Source organism: Diabrotica virgifera, chromosome 3, assembly GCF_917563875.1.
Source record: "Diabrotica virgifera virgifera chromosome 3, PGI_DIABVI_V3a".
Taxonomy (NCBI): Eukaryota; Metazoa; Arthropoda; class Insecta; order Coleoptera; family Chrysomelidae; genus Diabrotica; species Diabrotica virgifera.
This window is the reverse complement of record NC_065445.1, coordinates 13,209,142-13,230,431: the sequence shown is the minus strand read 5'-3', so window position 1 is coordinate 13,230,431 and position 21,290 is coordinate 13,209,142. Positions and strand designations below refer to the sequence as shown.

The 21,290-nt window shown below is 31.7% G+C and overlaps 2 protein-coding genes across 4 annotated transcripts in view; one reads left to right on the top strand and one right to left on the bottom strand.

Moving 5' to 3' along the window:
• The window catches only part of LOC114349398 (netrin receptor UNC5C), a 1,236,422-nt gene that overhangs the window by 357,163 nt on the left and 857,969 nt on the right, over window positions 1-21,290 (bottom strand). The window lies entirely within an intron of this gene.
• Window positions 1-21,290, top strand: part of LOC114349409 (EH domain-containing protein 1-like) — a 149,861-nt gene that overhangs the window by 110,140 nt on the left and 18,431 nt on the right. The window contains exons 2-3 of one of the 2 annotated variants that reach the window (XM_028299780.2): window positions 14,969-15,576; window positions 17,876-18,160. In XM_028299780.2, the coding sequence (XP_028155581.1) occupies window positions 15,107-15,576; window positions 17,876-18,160 (755 nt within the window). In that variant the 5' untranslated portion in view covers window positions 14,969-15,106. The remainder of the gene's footprint in view (window positions 1-14,968; window positions 15,577-17,875; window positions 18,161-21,290) is intronic. The other variant, XM_050647801.1, reaches the window with a different exon arrangement.

Here is a 21,290-nt window from a genome sequence, read left to right as displayed (position 1 = left end):
ACATGGTGCCAACTTGCGCTTTTACCCTGGGAGTGGATGCCACCCCTTCTCGGGGGTGAAAATTATTTTATTGAAAATAAACCCATAATTCGATAGAGGGACAAATTTTCAGCAACATTTGTTATATAAAGATATTAAAATAAATCAAAAGCTTTTTAAGTTATTGAATATTAAAGATTTTAATTTTTTTTTGAGAAAAATGCATGTTTTTAACCGATTTGTCATCAATAACTCAAAAACTGTAAGTTTTTACAAAAAAGTTATCATTACCAAAATTGAAGCTAATAAAAAAAGAAATAAACCGTTTACTAGAAAAACCTTTTAATGTTAACTAAAAGTGAGTTATAGGTAATTGAATATATATTTTTTTTCGGCGAGTAAAAACATCTAAGTATTCAAGCTGAAATAACGGGAAAATTATGCATTTTGTAACATAAACTTATTAAACATTTGTCAAAGTACTTAAAAATATATATCAAATGAGCCCCCGAACATGTTGATAGCATTAAAATTTATGCACAAAATTTTTTTCAAAATTTATCTTTTAAAAGTTTTTCCAAAAAATGTTATTGTTTTTTTTTAATAACTCCGTTTGTTGTATGATATCAGGTTTATCTAAAAACCGTTTGAAAGTTAGTTCCAGGAGCTATTTAACCACGTTGAATTTAATCTTTTAGACCCCTTACTTTTTTAAAAATAAAAGGTTAAATGGACCCGGTTGCATGGTTTTCACAGCAAAATTTAGGATTTAAACGTTTCTATCTCGGTTATTTTTTACCCTATGGAAATAGTAAAACAGGTAAAATATTTGACACAGAAATAACTAAAATGGGTATATATAATTTTTTACGTATATTGAGTATTTTTGGAGTTATCAAAATAATATGAAAATTACAATAATTTTAAAAATTATGATTTTTTTAAATTATATCTTTTTTTTCAAAAATATGCATTCTAAACCGGTCAAAATTATTAAAATAATTACTTATGCTAATATAAAGAAGTTCTTGTAAGGATTACTATAAAATTTTAATTTTTGGGGAAATGGCGTATGTTTTATTTTTCACTTTTTCCTAAAAAATCGAAAGGGTTCTTTTATTTTCATCATAACTTGCTTAATTTTGACTCTATTAACTTCTGAAGCTCATTTAATAGGTATTCCGAAATACGTTGACAAATGATTAACAGGTATATTTTATATATTGCATCATATTCCCGTTATTTAAGCTTGATTATTTAGATTTGAGTACTCGTCGAAAAAAAATACACATTCAATTGCCAATAACTCACTTTGAACTAACATTAGTTTAGTTCTTTAAGTGAGGAATGTATTCAGTTTTTTATTAGCATTAATTTCATTAATGATAACTATTTTGTAGAAACTTATAGTTTTTGAGTTATACGTGAAAAACCGATTTAAAACATGCATTTTTTTACGAAAAAATAAAATCTTTGGTCTGTCATAACTCAAAAAGTGTTGATTTATATTAATAACTTTATATTACAAATTTTGCTTATAATTTATCCCTCTATCGATTTATGGTATTATTTTTAATAAAATAATTTTCACCCCCGAGAAGGGGTGACATCCACCCCCAGAGTAAAAGCGCAAGTTGGCATCATGTCACCTTTGTTCCTTGAGGTATCCTCTAATTACTCACCAATTTTCGTGAAAATCGATAGAGGGTCAACGAAATCGGAGGTGAAAACCTTCAGTGACTCCACTATACCTTCTTCTGAAAAAAAAATGGCCCTATTTTCATTGAAAAGTCCCGGATTTCAGGTATTGTTTTTCAGCCTTGTCCCGAAATCAACTGAATTGGAGTTGGTCACACTACTCATGGGGCTTATAGTATATGGTATTCTTCGTATTTTTTGGCTTCTAGTTTTTTGGAAGTGCAATAAATTCATTTTTTTGCACCATAAATTCATTTTTATTGAAATATTGAAGAGTTGTATATGTCGTTGAGTAGGTATCTATGTGATTATTGCTATTTTGAGTAGTTCTGCTTGTATATTATCGGGGCCTGCTGTTTTGCCATATTTTAGCTGTGTAATTGCAGAATTACACAGAACTTTTTTGGTCCATCATTGATTTCTTTTTCTAGTTCAAAGCTGTTTTCTCTTTGGTGTTCAAATAGTTTCTCTAGATATTTTTCCACGTTCTTCTTTTATTATGTTTGTCCAAGATCATGTTGTTTTTCCACGTTCTTCTTTTGTTTGTCCAAGATGATGTTTCCACCAGAATCTGTCCAGTACTAACAGTCTTGGTCCACTTTTGAGTTCTTTAACTTTCCTATGTTGGTTGTGACTATCGTACTTTGACTGTAGAGTGCCAATTTCTTCGCATCCTTTCCATTGCTTCTATTTATTTCGCTTCTTTGATTTTCCGTCTTATCTATTATTTATCGTTTTATATTTTTCTGGGTCAATTTTGGCTTTCTTCTTCCATCCATTAGTTTTCGCATCTCATTTGTTATACATGAGTTTTTCTGGATTAATTTGTCTGTCGTTAAGTGTTTATCTTTTACATTTTGAACTATTTCTCTAATCTTGTTTGATCGTTTGTTCTTCATTCGACTCCTCTCTAATTACAGACACTTAAACCCTCATTTTCATATTAACATCTTTTGCCATACATGTATTTTTCTGCGCATGCAGATTTATGCTAAAAGCAGATATATACAAGCATGTATTTCTTATCACTAATTTGGAATGATATTTAAAATATGGGGATCGAAACCAATGAGAGGCAGTTGGTAGGTACGACAGGCATGTATGAGACAACCTCCTGGCACAAAGTGAACAACATAATTGACTATATGTTAGAAACCAAGTAACGTGAGGAACAATTTTAGGTTTTGGAGTATAATAATTCATACCTACCACATAAAAATTTCAGTATTATATTATGGACATTTCAGTTATTGACTCCATCTTGTCTATTATTATTCAACACTCTATATATTTTGTTTTACATCACAATGAAGTCCGATCCTGATTCCTGCGAGAACTTTATATATAAGACTTTAAAAGTGAGGTAAAATACATCGGAAAGTTGGCGGATTAAAGTAGAAACAACTGACAAACACAAAGAAGGATTGTTAAGAGAAAAAAGTGGACTTTTAAAAGTTTAATTCAAAGACTTAGATTCGCTTTGATTTCGGAGATTTTGCTGCCGCAAATTGGATGAGGTTCTCAATTTCGACTATATAGATGTAGTGGTATGCGGAGGGAGGTACAGTTTGGATATAGCGTGTAGGTAAATATACCTAAAATTTTGGACAATAATATTTCCCAATAATAATAGTGTAACAAGAAGGTAGACAGGTAAATTAGGTCACATATTTTGGGGGCAAAAGCAGCCTAACTCACGTTAAATTAACATTATATATGAAAAGTCTATGTGCTGTATGTGTCATGGTAAATTTCGCATTTCTTCTTAGCCTTATATCGTCCATATTTATGCATGGGTCTCTCTCAACTCCTTTCATCGAGTTCTGTTCCGCGCAATATCTCTCCACTTTATTCCAGTTATTCTATTTACATATTCACTGCCGTTTATAGTTTTATGTCTGGGGTCGTCTGTGTTTGTCATTGTTTTTGTTTTTACCAAACTCTAAATATAATGGGTATAGAAACGATGTTAGTAGACATGATAGAAGCGAAACAACTGTCGTGGCAGGGTCATATAAGGAGAATGCCACAAAAAAGATTACTAGATCAAATTTATAATTGGATCCCTGGAGAAGGAAGAAGGAATTTTCCTATCAACTTCAAAAAGTAGAGCCGACGATATTGTGCACCAAACAACGGGAGAAAAAACTTCATGTAAAATTGTAAAGGGAATCTTTCGAATTTAGGAATTTGGTGAAAGAATTTACGATTGTTTCGCTGATTAGCCGTGCATTGAAAAATGACCTTGCGAATAGAAATGAAAAATCATCATGCTTAAAAGAATTAAGAAGGAATAATTAGGCTTACCACTTTTTGAGGGTTTTTTCACTACTCAAAAACATGTAAATTAAAGACGTTTGCCCTCTCGGCAAAGAACTCAGAGTGGAATAGCCAGACCAATTAAAAATCGAAGAGCAATATAAACATTATTAAAGGATGCTTAAAAACGAGTGTAGCTACGGTTATAATAACGCAAATGATTTCATGGACTTTTCAACCTAATTCAACCAGATATTTTTAATTTTAGGGGAAATGGAAATGAGACGTTCTAGGCAATTAAGAAATATTATAAAAGTTTTAAGCTTTAGGAAAATTTAAAAGCTATAACCTTTTCTTGCTTAGAAGACCAAAACGAACTATTTATAATCATGCCTTTCTGTGTTTCTACGACTTTGTCAGATAAAAATGTGGGCTTTTTTACACGATTTTATCAGATTATTATAATCCCGACAAAGGGCAAAAACCTTCCACTACGGCATTCGCTGATAATTTATAATTTACAAAATACAAGAATTTTTCTATACTTCAAAGAGTAGAGTCGACGATATTGTGCATCAAACACGGGAGAGAGAACTTCCTGTAAAATTGTAAAGGGAATCTAATATTATTATCTCGCATCTTATCCACTTTTCCACGGAATTCTTTGTCTTTCAACTTAAGAGAAAACATAATGAGATTTGGAAATAATTGGATTAATGTCAGCCTATTGTTCTGGTTATTTTCAAATATACAATTGCCTTCAGCCGAAAATCCAGGGTCTTTTAATAAAATTTCAATTTGGGGACTCTGGAGTTTGGAAGCAGGTATTTTATTTTAAACCCTTGATTAATATTTATGTACAGAGCGATGAGATTTTTGACTAATTATTACATAGCTAACTTACATTATTATATATATATATATATATATATATATATATATATATATATATATATATATATATATATATATATATATATATATATATATATATATTATAGACCAGTAAGGATCTGTTTTTAGGTGGATGTGAGAGGTGGCATTCAGATTTTTGCGGATAAAGTTAGGTGACACCTTCAGTAATAATAATTGACTTATGCTCCTTCTCAAATATGCCCGGAACATTAATAAAAAAAATAAAATATTTAAAAATTTCAAAAAATTTCGTTTTTTTTTCTACTTTCTTTTGCTTATAACTTTAAAACGATTCATTTTGGAACAAAGTCGTATAGGAATAAAACAAAGATAATTAAATTTTCTATCAGATACGATTGGTTGAAAATGTCTTAATTTATCACCCTTGCTGCAAAATAGCAATAAATATAAAATAAGGGGGCAAAAGAAGCCTGTCCTTATTCAATGATTTTCCATCACTTAGGTTACACTTGGAACCTTCCTAATTCGCTTAGAAAATTTTTCCAATGTGCTAAAACCGTACACCAAATTTCATTAAAATTAACTTACTAGATTTTGAATAATAATTTAGCAATCTAAACTTTTTTAAAAAATTAAAATTTTTTAAAATCTTGCACAACAAAAACTAGAACATACAAAGATTTGTCAATTTTGTTACATATAAAGAAGCACTCCACCTATCTAATGCACTTTACAGAAATGAAATCGGATTGTTTAAGCAGCCTCAGCAATGTTTTAAAGTTATAAACAATTTTTTGGCTTATAAACAAATTAGTCCTTTGGCCAGGAGGGGGTGCTACGGGCTCCTTTATTTAGATGGACTTACCCAAAATTTTTATGTATTTTTTGACCCGTAGAACACGATTTTTACTTTATCGTACTATATACGTAGTATAGTATAATAGATAAAGTTATAGGATCGTGCAAACATTTTTTTTTCAGATTCCACTTTTTTTCGACGTTTGAGTCTCCCTGAGTCTAAAAAGCAAATAAAAAACACATGTCGGAAGTATGTACGTACGTACGTATGTCGCCACCGCCCAGCAAAAACTACTGGACCGATTCTGATGAAATTCGGTATGAGTAAGTTTAAGAGAATTTTGTCGAGAAACTAAGCTTTTAAAAAAAACCTCTCAAAGGGGGGCCGAAATAGGGGGGTTATTTAGGGCCCATTTTTGCAAATTGTGACCGAAATGAATGAAATTCAACTCAAAGTAAGCTCATCGATAGGTAAATAAAAATACGGAATTTGACATTTCCACATTCAAAATGGCGGCCAACATGGCCGACCGCCCACCCGACACATTTCCCTATCTATCTAAAAACTTGTTTAAGATAAGTTTAATTTAAAAAAGTCGTTACATAGCCTAAAGATGAGGTTATAAGAAGGATGTTATCGTTTTTCAGAAAAAGTTACGGGTTGCCTATATTTAAGGGGTCAAATTTTGGCATAAATTTGAACTAGATTTTCTCAAAAATGGCTCCAAGGAATTTTTTTATTTTTTGACATATTTTTGATATCCCATCAGTAAATTGAATGACATTAGTCATATATCTTAACTCCCCATAGGAGGGGAGTTATGAATTTTTTATAAAAAAATATTCGAGTGCCCGTAACTTCCTTGTTAATAGAAAATAAAATTTAAAATTTTGCAGACATATATGGTACTTTATTATCTATTATTACAATAAATTTTACCAAAAATATGGCTTCCGGTTGAACCGGAAATGAATAAAAAATCTTAATTTTTTTAGATATTTAGATATTTTAACATATTTTGAAATAATGCAAAATTACCTTTCCAATGACATAAAATTCAATGCTGTATCTTAAAAACTTGAAAAGTTACGGTAAATAGAAATATTGCTATAATCTCATGTGTGTCCTCTCTCACGCGTTCATAGCAGAGCATTATTGTAGGGCAGTCAGTGAGGGTATTTGGCTCCGAATTCCATCCTACTACATTTATGTACTTGATATTTTCACAGTAAGTAGGAAATAGCTCAAGAAACAAAATCTACCCTATATACTATGGCGCTTTTAACTTGGCGCGGTTCCCGCGCCATAAAATTTGTTGGTCAAAATAAGCACGGAAGTGGCTAAAGAACCTATTTCTAAGCAAAAACTGGTCTATACTTTTTTTTTGAGAACTCAATACTTTTTGAGTTTTGCGTAGTTGAAAATTGGCCATTTTCATTGAAAAATGACACCTTTTCGGACGGATTTTTGTGAATGCCTTAAAAACTATACATCGGACTAAAAACACTATATAAAACATTTTTTAGATTATAAATAATAAAGAGATTCGTTCCTTCGTAAATGTTCTATTTATAATACAAAAAGAGATATGGTAGATGAAAATAGTTTGTTTCTTGGTGCATGCTCAAATTGGTGTATTCAACTTGAAATAACAGAGGAACGGTAGGTTTTAGGTGTATAATGCTACCAACACCTTTTGTAGTGTTTGAAAAGGCCTTTAAAACGAACTCCGTTAAATGTCGGTTACTTACAAACTAAGCGAGATATGGTGCAAAAAAATATATGACTAATGTACTTTAAGGAAAAAATGAAAAGTATATACATTTAACTACCCATCCACCATAATTTAAATGCATTGTTTTCCTTCTACAATACCTTTTAATATATATATAGTGTTATTTCTACTTTCAAAAAGTTGAACGTTTTAAAACGAATGGTTTTTGTAAAAAATGTGATCAAATTATAGAATGAATTTTTAAATTTTCTTAAAAATCTTCCTTTTTCTCCATGTAATTCGAAAATAAAAATATTCCACCCCTGAGAAGTGGTGGGAACTTCCCCCATGATAAAAGCGGCATAGTATATAGGATAGACTTTAAACTAGGAGATTGGGCTACTCCCAAAGTTTCATTAAAATTCATGCAGTAGGATAGAATTTGGAGACAATATCTTGTTCTTAATCTCGCGCATTGACTGGCGTAATCGAAATAGAATGAAATGTAAATATTGTAAACTATTAATTTCTCAGAAAAATTAACTAATTTGAAATGAAAGTATGACTATAATATTCTATTGATCTATGCAATAATCTACACATCTATAGTGTGTCCCCGAAATATGGCATCGAAAATTTTCTCAAAGGCAGGAACTAATGATGCATAGAACCATAAAATACTTTTAAGTACAGTAGGTGTTTCTAAAATATCAAAATAACGAGTAACTTTGTTATTTTTATAGAATGCCAGTATCTAGTACCATAACGATAATAGATCGGTACGATAAAGTTCTCGGGCGGCCCTTCCGTCCAGCGTTTTTTGGGTAACAGTTGATCCGGATGTCGATAAGATTGTTATAAACAAAGAACTTGAGGAATTACATAACATCGATTTTTCGCAAAATAAAACATTTTTTTGTATTTCTTGGGTAATTCTAAGCAAAAAATCTTCTTACAAGTTTTTTCGTAGGATGCATAGTTTTCGAGATAAACGTTAATTGCTTATTATGCATTAATGACTATTATTAATTTGCTATGGCCAGGAATGTTGATATTGTCCCTAAAATGATCTTGCCAATGATAATTGTATAAGTATTTGCAATTCTGTATCATACAAACCCTTATTCATCAATCCCACAACATTATTATAACACTACTCGCCTTCACGTCTGTTCGAAAAGAAAGAGTTTCTATTATACGGTACCGTTCGGTACCACAAAGCAATTGTGTGAACATTGAATCCATCTCTTGTTCACTAATTAACCTGTGTCAGAAGATTTGTGAGTACCAGACCAAAAGACAACGTAGTACATTCACGTAGGTACCTAGGTATGGTTCTGTAGTCACGATCAAATATATTACAGTACCTAAATTGATTCCCATAGCGGGGGAATTAATTTTCTTTCTCTGCTTTTGTAACAGTCATGTCAGGTATTTTAGACATTGTTCTCGTATATATTTTGTTTTATTACGGTACTCATACCGGCTGTCCCAGACGATTTCGTTTTGTTTAGATATCAGTAGAGAGGGGACTATATGCAAAGTGCATATAGATGCATATATTGCATATTTTCAGACAACAAACACAACATTGCATATTTAAGCTAAACGCGATTTATTTTGCATATTTTAAAAATAAATTATATAAAAGTTTAAAATTTTCCTCTCTTAGTTGGAATTTTATAACTTCGATATGAACGAGCTCGTTATTTATCTATCTATCGCTCATTATTATCTATCTGGACTTTCCCATTACTACCTGAATTTAACAATTATGGGTGTTCCCAGAAAAATATTATTTTATTAGCGTAGCAAGTCGTAGGTACCTACCTGCTTTTAAGGGTCTAATATTTATTTTGTCAGTTTCCGGCCAACATTTGTTTAAAGTAAACGTTGTATCGTATTTAGTGTTTTTGAAGTGATTGGTATATATTAAATTTAAATATGTCTACCATTCAAAAAAGAGCTTGGATAAAGTGTTTTCCCGAGTTAAAGCTAAGTGGAGACAAAGTATTTTGCAAGGCCTGTTCCAAAATCGTAAGTTACATTCATTTTCACATTTCATTTTTTAAATGAGGAACTGACAAACAAAAGCATCATGTCCCACAAAAGAAATTTTTCTGGAAAGAGTGTTTTTATTCGACAAATTCGCTTTTACTTCTATAAAGACGGACATAGAGAGAAGCATCAAAATACAAAAATCCATCAAATTGTAGACAATTCCGCTTTTGTTCTTCAGCTTCTCGTATGAAAATTGAATTTCTTTTTGGCTTCGATTGTTTGAGGAAAGTTGTACGTATTTTTGAAGGCAACCTTTCTGAAGATCTTACGACTTGGCAAATAAGTTTACTGCCTAAATTAAAATATTGTCCTATAACATGAGTAGATGCAGAACGAACTTTTTCTGTGTCCAAACACGTTTTTAGTGATAGAAGGCAAAAGTTGCTAGTTGAAAATTTTAAAAAATATTTGATTATAAATTCATACTATAATTTAGATTCTTAATTTAATTATAATATCAGTTTTTGTGTGTCATTTCATTTGTTTTTATGTGAAAAATAAATATGTATTAAACATACATGTAGGTTGAATTTTTTAAACATAAATGTTTATATTTATTATATTGTTTTATTTTTGAGTATTTTTAATACGCATTTGCATATTTAGACAAATGTAGAAAAAATAGCTGCATATTTGTAGTAAAAGTAATGATATGCGCATATTTTGGTAATGTTGTGTTGCATATATTCCGCTCTCTAGATATCAGTAAAGAAAAAGAAGTGCTAATTAAATCTTGTTTAATTATTGATCTTGTTAAAAGTTTAAGCTTGCCAAAATCTCGTATCAATTTAAAAATTGGGATTAAATTTTGAAAAATATTTTCATAACGATCAGCAGTAAGGTGGTTTCCAAAGTAAATTGTGTACAGACTGCAATTCAACGTATATTAGACAAACACACCAATATCTAAATAAAAGGGTTTCTGCAGACACACATATTCTTCTTCTTTTTCTTTTTGTATAGATAAGGCTCTGTTTTTTCAATGTGCCTCCAGAAGTTGTCGTTCCATAGTTTTTGTTTTACATGGACAAACCAATAAATTAAACACTACAACCTTAGTCAAGCATTCTATAGAAAATAACCTTTTGAATTTGAAAATGTACAGATTTTGGAAAAAGAACAGAACTACACAAAAGACATATATTGGAGATGATTCATATAAAGAAAGTTCTAAATTGTATCAATAGCCAGACTGATATCAAGGATCTCTTCAATAGATATTACAATTTAATAAAGTAAAATATAAAAATTTTTAGAACGTAGAATTATTTGTTTCCATAATTTTTTATTTGTATAATTTACACGTAAACATTGTGGAATGTAAGTGGAGATATGTTTCCGAACAGATTGGTTTTTATTTAGGTAGGATAGAAAAAGCCTGGCGGGGAGAAAATCGAAGAAGCGGATTGGCTAGGAATTATTTAGGGAGAAAAGAAGCGAAAAGATAAAAATAAAAACGAATAATGATAAATGTTTTAAGAACGTGGTTGTCACAGTTGAGTAGCATTAATTTTTTTACAAAAGTTAATTCAACAGATTACAAAAATTTTTTCAAACCAAGTATCTCTGATGATAATCTTTCTATTCTGAAGAAAATGGCATTTTTTATCAAACTACAAAAATTCGTAATTCGCTTTTAAAAACTAATCATTCTAAGCCAATCCACCTTCTGGAATCTATTAATAATACATAAATAAAGAAGAATGAATAGGGCCAATGACTAAAAACACCGCTAACTTACATTATTATGCTTCCAATTGGATTTCTCCTTTATTTTTTTTTTTTCAAAAAAATATATTGATTTTTTAACCGTAACTTTTTTATTTTTTATCTTAGAAAGTTTGGTAAAAAAGAATTTTGTAGGTTTTTACAAGATCTATAAGACTATGGGCCGGTTGTTTGAATGCTAATCAAGAAGTTGATTATAGTCAAGTCCCCTTAACAACTATCAAATAACAAAATCCGTTGTTCGGACGACAATCAGTTGATTGTAATCAATTATGTTAATTATCATTACGATAATTAACATAATTGATTGATTAATTAACTATTAATTAACATAACAATTATTAACATAACTCATCAATTAATCTCATAATTGTAATCATTTATGCTTTCAGCAACCCAATCAACGTTGACATTGACAGTTGGTGACAGTAATTAAATATTTGATAATAATCAGTTGATACCATTTTTGATTAGCATTCCAACAACCGGCTCTATGAATATTAAATCTTTTTAAAATCCTCAGTCGCAAAAAGAGGTGACTTTGAAAGGGTTGGTAAAGGTGGTTTTTGCATGTTATTACAAGTTTTAATTGCTAATACCTCACTCAATTTTTGCCGTAGAAAAAATTTTTGCAAACCAGCTTCTTGAGAATTAAATAAGTTACAATTTCATATTTAAATATTTTTTCGTATCTCTGATGTTAATCTTTCTATTCTGAAGAAATTGCCATTTTTTCCAAACTATAAAAACTCGTTATTCGCTTTTAACTCCATTTTTTTTTAACTAATCATTCTAAGCCGGTCAAACTTCTAGAACCTATATTAGTAATACATAAATAAAGAATACCAAATAAGGTCAATGACTAATTTTAATTAGGGTGGTGATTAGGGGGTTGCTTCCCATCACTTTTTCGCTGAACAAAATAGGGACTGACATTATTTTCATTATAAGTCACTTAATTTTTGAGCTAGATACTTTTTTTATTTGTGAAGATAAATATTTTTAAATACTTTAAATTAGTTTGACCAAGTTATCCTTGAAAAATGCATAGTTTTCCCGTCTTTTGACTTTGAAACTACAATATTTAGCTTTTGACAAAGAAGAGCTAACATATAATAAAGTATAGCTCGATTACTATTGGTCTTAAAGAAAATAAAAAAAAATCGTTTTTGTTTATTTTTTCAAAAAGTACATATTTGTTGAGTAAATTTGTAAACACTAGCGAATAAATCTAAAACTATTAATTTTATCAAAAAAGTGTATAGAACATTTTTTTGCTTAGAATGAATGTTTTTACCAACTTTTGCGAGCAAAATATAATAAAAAATTTCCACCCCCGAGTTGGGGTGGCAACCACCTCCATGGGAAAAGTGCCTTTCAGCATCATATAGACTTTGATCCTGGGACTATCCACTACTTATTCCCAAATTTTCAAGCAAATCGATCCATTCTGTAAAAATTGCGAGGTTTTGTCCTATTTTAAGCTTCATCATTACTTGGACTAAACATGAATCTATTAAGAGTTCTCTTACTATTTAATCAAGTTGAAGAAAACTCACTAAAATCTCTCAATCAATTACCGATTTCACTTAAATACTCCCCATGACCATGATCCCAGACTTCTAATTTATATTATTTTGACTTATATCAATTGAATATTTCAATTGTGCAGTTCGATAAATTGATATTAAGTGCATTTTCCGAATTAGCATATCCACAGTCAATTTTCTAAATTGACCATTAACAATAAACGACAATCCTAGTTTCAGTTTAAGCGGATATTCTCTATGTCCTTGGTTCAATTAAATGCTTCATTTGTCTTTACGTCATGGGCGTAACTAAAGGAAAGGTCAGTCAGAAAAAATTACATGAAAAAATGTTTAAAGTTTCAATTTGTAAGTACATGATATGTACAGGACACATTTTATTACAATGGTATTGAAGCATTCTTGGCAATTTTTCCTAATTCAAATGATGATGTTTATTATATTGCCAAAAACTCACATCGATATCTACATCAGTATAACCGTGGAGTCGCAAAAAGCTGTTCCTTCCATGATTGTTTGTGAATAGGTGTCTTTTTGTTCTCTTTTGTATATCTTTAGGCAATAGCGTTGCGATTTTGTATTCTATATTAAATTTATTCTCTACAAGGCGTCTACTATTTAGTAGCCTTAATAATTTACGTCTTTACCATTAGACCTCTATATTTGTGGTATATCTCACAGTTTCTCACAGTATATTCCACCGAATATTCCTCTGAGGATTCTCTGTTTACATAAATGAGCAAGAGGTATTTTTCTGTCTTGGAGATGGCCCATATCTTCGATTCATATGTCAGCATAATTAGGGGTTTTCTACTTTTCCACGCATCCCAAAATGGCACCTCTTTACCAGAATTAGCCTCCTTTTGATTTCTTCCGTTATGTTGTTGTCATTGGTCATCATGGAGCCTAAGTATGTAAATTCATCCACACCGCTGGAGCAATTAGGTTTCAAAGGCTTGTGATTGTTTACCCTGTATTTATAATTTGCAAACAACTTTATACATTTTAGCCTTTACCAGTCTTATTAGTTTATCGCAAATATAGAATTCGTTCATGAGCCAAAAAATAGGAAGACTAAGATGGCAGGACATCTAGCAAGATCACAGCAGCACAACTCCCTTAGATGAATCCTTATGTCACAGACAGTGGGAAGTAGACGAAGAGGTAGACCAAAGCTTAGATGGAAGAATGGTATAGATGATTAAGCTAGAAAATAGGTGCAGCACGCTGATAAAGTTCTTCTATGAATAGGCTGACTGGCGAACTAGACTTGGGAAGGCAGAGGCTCTACTATACGGCTATAGCACCAACGATGATGAATCGTTGGAGTTTATTACCTACTCCTTAGTGTTTGTCATCAGCCCTTAAATGTTTACCTCTCTTGCAACATATTGCCATATATTTTTTTCATCTTAGTGTCCATTTTCAGTTCGAGTTTCATCCGGTCGTCTACAATATACTTGGCTACACTATATACACCTATTTTTCTGCAGTTGTGATGTATTCCTGTCAGAGCTGAATTGGTTTAATTCAGATTTCTATAATTTTATTTCTGCATCCTACTTCGTCAGACACTCGGGCTGATACAAATTCACACAAGGAACGGCCAGTGAATGTCTCCTGTTTATTTCCTACTTAGTGGTTAGCTACAACAGTGACATCTACTTTGATGGCCGATATAGGTAGTAATGTTGATTCATCAAAGCGATAGCAAAGCTTTTGCTGAAATCTGTAAATTTTTTCATATTTCGTATAGCTCAAAATGCAGAAAACGATATTATCAAATCGATTTCGTTTATGGACATCAAAGCAGATGGCGCTATTTAAGCTAACCACTTGAAGTGGGAAATGCACAGGAGACATTCAAATATTCAAATATGTTTGTTGGTATTTCTTCTACTAGCAATTATAGTAATCCTGGAAGCCTAGTAGGACTTTACAAGTCTTAACGATGGTTTCTTATTAATCTCATTTGGTTTCAGAAAACAGAAGTTTAATTTGATTTTAGAACAAACATGGAACTATAACTTGATGTCATTCTGACAGTGACAGTTGAATGATGAAAACGTAAATAGTAAAAAAAATTGTAAATTTGAAGAAGTTCTACAAGATTTGATATTTAAAAGTGTTTATTTATAAATTTATTTACCGAGCAATGACTGAAGGAATTGCAGGAAAAAATCGATTCAATATACGTCACAAATCAGTAGTTTAATAAACGCTAAAATCATATTTTATAAGTTTCTGTGTTTGGTAAAACACAACTTGCAAAATTATTGTATGAAGTAACATTCCTTAAAAATACAGGTTCCATTAAAAGTAACCCGTACGCCAATGCATTTCTCTGACATAACATCCATTTCCATCAAAGCAATCTGCACAATCAATTTTCGCAAATAGTGTCCAGCAAACCACTCAAGCAGTAACCAAAATTTTTTCAGTACAATGGAATCTAGTGAAACCAATTGTGTAAAAGCTACTAAGAAGAATGGTAGTTTAGAAACGGTTGGTGAAGTTTCCGCAGTGAAGTCTGAAGAAAGTGTAGAATGTGTAGAAAAAAATTCGGAGACAAGTGAAAACTCTACAAAGCAACAGAATGAAATAACGTTGGAAGTAAAGAAAAATGGACAAGTTCAAGAAATCAAAGAATCAGTGGCAAATAGTGATTTTCGTGAAGAAAATAATAATAACCAAGTGCAAAATTCAGCGAAAGATGTTATCATTAATACCCAAGATCGTACGGCACATGAAAAATTGTTTAGTGTTGGATCTGAGGACGTGAATAGGAATTTAATGAATGTCAGCTCCTATAGTCTTCCTGATGATCCGGTTCCACCGGTAAAGATGAAAAGAAAAAAGAAAGACAAGATGTTAAAGAGGAGCAACACTACTTTGTCAGATGTACATGTTGGGGGGTAAGTATTTTTTGTAAATTATTAGATATTAGTAATGTTGATAACGTCTATTTTATTGTCAGCTCTTGCGCTTAGTTCGATAGTCTTCGTCTTCTTCTTAGTCAACTATGTATTATCCGTGCACCGCTGAATGTAGGTCTCCCCCAATTGTCTCTATCTTTCTCTATATTGCGCCAATCCCTTGTTGTTTTGGTCTAATTTCTTAAAAATATTTTCTAGAGCAATGGTGAATAGTTTGAGAGAAATAGTGTCTCCTTGTCTCACTCCCCGTTGTTCTATATTAGTAGTTTAATAGGTTTATGTTTGGAGTCACAGCTCAGCCAGAAATTTTGCAAACGCAGCAGTTTTAATACTCAAAATGGATCTGCGATTTTCAACTTAATTCTCAAATAAATCTAATCTGCTTATTGTATTAAGAATACAGAAAGGATTGAGGTTTTCGAGTCCCTAGAAGATAGAAACATAATATACATATTTATACATTTCTTCTTGATCTGATCCGTGACAAATGTTGGCGATCATCATGACAATTTATATTATCTGCAACAGCGTGGAAAAGCTGCATAGTGCAGGTGCTGAGGTTATTTACCCAGTATGTTCTTTTTCATCTTGTATCTCGCTATCAAAATATTTTTCCTTGCAGGAAGGCTTGTAGGAGGGGGCATATCTGGATTCATTTCACATAATGTCTCCGAAGTATTGTAACTTTCGAGCTTCGACGGTAGTCACTACCTCCCGCTTCTTCTTCATTCTTCGGAGAACTTTCTTATGACTCAGTCAGTACACGGGATCTTAAGTATTCTTCGATATAGCCACATCTTAAATCCTTATTTTGCATATATCTTCTTTCAAGGTCCATGACCCAATACCATAAAAAGGATAAAGAAGACTTAGTATCCCACCCTTCTTATTTTTATACCAAGAGAGAGGTTGTGGGTGTTAACGAAGACCCCCCATCCGGTTAAAGGTGGATATATATTTTCTAAAGCGCTCTTTTGTCTCCTGGTTGTGGGTTTATTCTTCATTTATTATGTTGCCCAGGTAGTTGTGGTGCGTCATCTTCCTACTGGTGTTTGGTTGGCGTAAAGTTGACCTGTTATCTTTATTTATATAATATACATATATAATTTCCTTAAAACTATTTACCTTGTTCTCGTCTGGCCTAACAACTCTGGGTAGGTCTTAGCCGGATCTTCTACTGTCCTCCATCTTCTACGATCTTGTTCTTTCATTTCAGATTAATGTACCCCAATTTTAGACAAATACATTTTGAGTATCGATGGCATATTCCTTCCATCTTTTTTCCCTCAAAAAGTACTTCTTTTAATACTCTGTTGTCCTCTGAGCTTACCACATGACCTTACCACCTTACCCGGTTTTATATATCTTCTCCAATCTCCTTATTTTTGTATCTTTGAGGGCCAAATATCATTCTGAGAACCTTTCTTTCACATAACATCAGTTTATTTATTTCAAGATGTGGTGTTATCGAAGAATGTGGAAAATACCATGGGCACAACATATAACAAACACAAAAACACTAAGAAAGACGAGACAAGAAACAGAAACACTCAACATTATGAAGGAAAGAAGACTGAGCGACTTTGTTTTTTCTAAAAAGTAAAGTGAAAGGAAAAAGAGAACTGGGGAAAAGACGCACGTCTTGGTTAAAACAATTAAAGCAGTGGGGTGGAAAACAACACCACAATTCTTCTGCGGGTGGAAAACAACCGCTACAGGCAGGTAAAATGGGTCGTGATGACCGCCAATGTTCTTATAGGATGAGTCACAATAAAGAAAATAAAGAAGAAGAAAAAATAAAGACAGATAACGACGCAATATGTGAACGTGGGGAAGTATAATATAATGTGGAACACTGGGAGTACGCAGACTTTGTCCATCACAGTGCACCCTCAATGATTTATGGCTAAAAAAAAAAACAAAAGCAGTAGACGTAGCCTAATACTGGGTAGAACAATTTTGTAGTTGGATTCAGATTCGAAAAAGAAGAAAGAAAAAAGAAGAAGCAATTTAAGATATAAATTGTATTCGATAGACTGGTACCTTTAGTTTTCGTAATTGGTACAGTTGATTCTTTAGAGGCTATTCTTTTAAGCTTTAAATCGAAGACGAAAAAGAAGAATCTCGTCCACATACAATCTAGATGAAAAACAACCTTCAAAACTACTTTGATATAAACTCCCATGAAGTTTCTATTAATCACTATCAAAATTAACGTCATCAAACGTCAAACAATATTTCTTACTCTTATTACCTATAATAAACACTTTTCTTTCAGGAAAATGTTCAGTTGGTTAAGTAAAGCTCCGGAAATACGCCCGGAAACGTACGACAATGTCATCGATGGTCTGAAGACCATCTACAAGAATAAAATGCTACCCTTGGAACAGCATTATCTTTTTAACGAATTCCATTCGCCGTCTTTGAATGATGCTGATTTCGATGCTAAGCCAATGATTTTGTTGGTTGGGCAGTACTCCACTGGAAAGACTACGTTTATTAAGTATCTGTTGGAGAGAGATTTTCCTGGGATGAGAATAGGACCAGAACCGACTACTGACAGGTAAAGAACTGAGATTTATATGTCTCTATAGATCAGTTTAACAGTTTTGTCTCATTGTCGTCAGTTTAAATATTATTATTTAGAGAAATAATAATTACCAAAAGTACGCAGTCAACTCTTTGTTAAACCGTTTTCATTTTTATGAAGTTAAAACCGACCTTTAAATTCCTTTAGACTTTATTTTTTCTGTAATCGCAATATCAATATAACGCTCCGGATAAGAATGCTTCGTTGTTATATTTTCTCCACCCTTTTGTATGGGGTTGAGGCATGGAGACTAAAACAATCCCACATTAAAAACCTGGAAGCATTCGAAATGTGGTGTTATAGACGTATTCTGAAAATATCATGGACAGATCGTAAAACAAACGCACAAGTGCTCGAACAACTAGGAAAACAATGCGAAGTTTTAAATTCCATAAAAATCAGGAAGTTGGAGTACTTGGGGCACATCATGAGAGGTGAAAAATACGAACTAGTAAGGAATATAATGCAGGGCAAAATCAAAGGCAGAAGAAGCGTAGGAAGACGTAAAATCTCGTGGTTACGCAATCTCCGTGAATGGTTTGGATGCAGCTCAATTGAACTGTTCCGGCGCGTAACCAACAAAATTATAATTGCCAGAATGATTTCCAATCTCCGATAGGAGCGGAACTTTAAGAAGAAGAAGAAGACTTTTTTTTATATAAAAAGTATTTCCACGTATGTACAGTTTTTCTCTTTAGATCTGCTAGTCTCATATCAATAGTTTCAGAGTATCAAAAGGTTCACAATTAGTCCAGGGCGCATCTGTTTTGAGATGGACGTTGAGAGGTGACTCAATTTTTTTTGCAGAAATTGCTTGAAAATAAATCAAATAATAATATTTGAGTTATCCTCCCTCTCAAAAAGGTCCGGAACATTGTTTAAATAATCAAAATGTCCAAAAATTAAGGAAAAATTCGATTGTTTTCTTCGTTTGTTGATTATAACTTTAAAATTATTCTTTTCCGAGAAAAGTTGTATTGACATAAAAGTTGCGTAATTAAATTTCCTATAATGTAAAATTGGTTAAATATTTAAAAAATTGTTACCCTAGTTGCAAAATAGCAATAATTGTGAACAAACCATATAAAAACAAGTATTCGCATTTTACGTTTTTCAACCATTTATGCTACACTTAGGACCTTCATATTTCACCCAGAAAAACATTATGATACAGTAAAACAATGCTGTAAATTTCATTAAGATCGGTTCAATAGATTTTGCAAAATAAATTTTGCAATCCAGCTTTCGCAAAAAAAAATTATTTTTTCAAAATGTTACAGGACTGAAAATAAAGCAGATGGCAAGTTGAATTTTTTTTTGTTTATAGAAGTGTACTGTACCTTTCATTTGCAATTTGCAAAATTAAAATCGATTAATTACCACGGCGTCAGGAAATTTTTTAAATAAACAATAATTTTTGGTGCTACGCGCAGGACAGCGGTGTTCGATTCACACAAGTTGATTTCCACCAAAATTTCTTCCAATCTTTATCTAATATATTATTTTCTTACTCTATATTTTATTGTATTTTAATATTTTAATTCCACAAAAATCAAATTTATTTTATTATTGTTTGTGAAATATTGTTTAAACAATTGTATATGTTTAAAAATAATAAACTTTTATTTTTTAAGTTAAAATATATGAACAAAGAAAGTTTTTGCTAATAAAAGTGTTATTTCAAAGGATAGAGTATGTGTTTTTATTTTCGCAATAAACAAATGTATTTATTTATATCGAAATTAAATTTTTTTTTTTGAAACGTTTATTCAGCAATCTGTTAGTTATAAAAATTCTAACAATAAGCGTCTTTGGGGTTTGAAATAAAAAAAGAATTGACGTTAGAGAGGTCAGTCCAATGACTGGACCTCTAGTATGGAACAAACATGACATTCCGATAATATGACAAACATACATTTTACATTTACAAACAATACATATATCTAAAATATAAACACAATTACGGTGAGGTATAAAACTTATTTATAAATAAGGTCCAGTGGATTTTTACGTTTTAGTCTGTGAGTTTGTTGACTATTATCAAGCAAGTTTATTGCCAGGGCATTTGGATGGCTTTCTAGGCGTTTTATGTACCAAACACTGCACTGAACTATCACTTCACTGATCGTAGGTACTTCTAGATCACAATAAATGTCTTTGTTTGACACGAACCATGGGGCGCCTGTTATAGAGCGTAACACTTTGGATTGCAATCTTTCCATTATGGATATGTTGGATTTTGCTGCTGTACCCCATAGCTGGATCCCATAGGTCCAGACCGGTTTGAATATTGTATTGTATACCAACAGTTTGTTACGTATAGACAACTTCGGCGTTCTGCCCAGTATCGAAATTTAATAAAAATTAAAATGTATCAATCATTATCAAAGGTCATTGGAATTCCCAATCAGAGCAAACTATCCGCTGTCCTGCGCGTAGCAACAATAATTAATGTTTATTTAAAAAAATTCCTGACGCCGTGGTGTTAATTGATTTTAATTTTGCAAAATTGCAAATGAAAGGTACAGTAGACTTATATACGCAAAAAAAATTCAGCTTGCTATCTGCTTTATTTTCAGTCCTGTAACATTTTGAAAAAATGAATTTTTTTACGAAAGCTGGATTGCAAAATTTATTTTGCACAATCTGTTGAACCGATCTTAATAAAATTTACAGTGTTGTTTTGCTGTATCATAAAGTTTTTCTGGGTGAAATATGAAGGTCCTAAGTGTAGCATGAATGGTTGAAAAACGTAAAATGCGAATACTTGTTTTTGTATGGTTTTTTCGCAATTATTGTTATTTGGAAACAAGGGTGACTATTTTTTAAATTTGTAACCAATTCTATATTGTAGGAAATTTAACTACGCAACTTTTGTCAGTACAACTTTTCTCGGAAATGAATACTTTTAAAGTTATAATCAAAAAACGAAGAAAAAGATCGAATTTTTCCTTAATTTTTTGACATTTTGATTATTTAAACAATGTTCCGGACCTTTTTTTTCAAGCAATTTCTGCAAAAAAAATTGAGTCACCTCTCAATGTCCAAATGTACTAATATTTTTACAGATGCGCCCTGGTCTAAATTACTTCTTCTATATTTT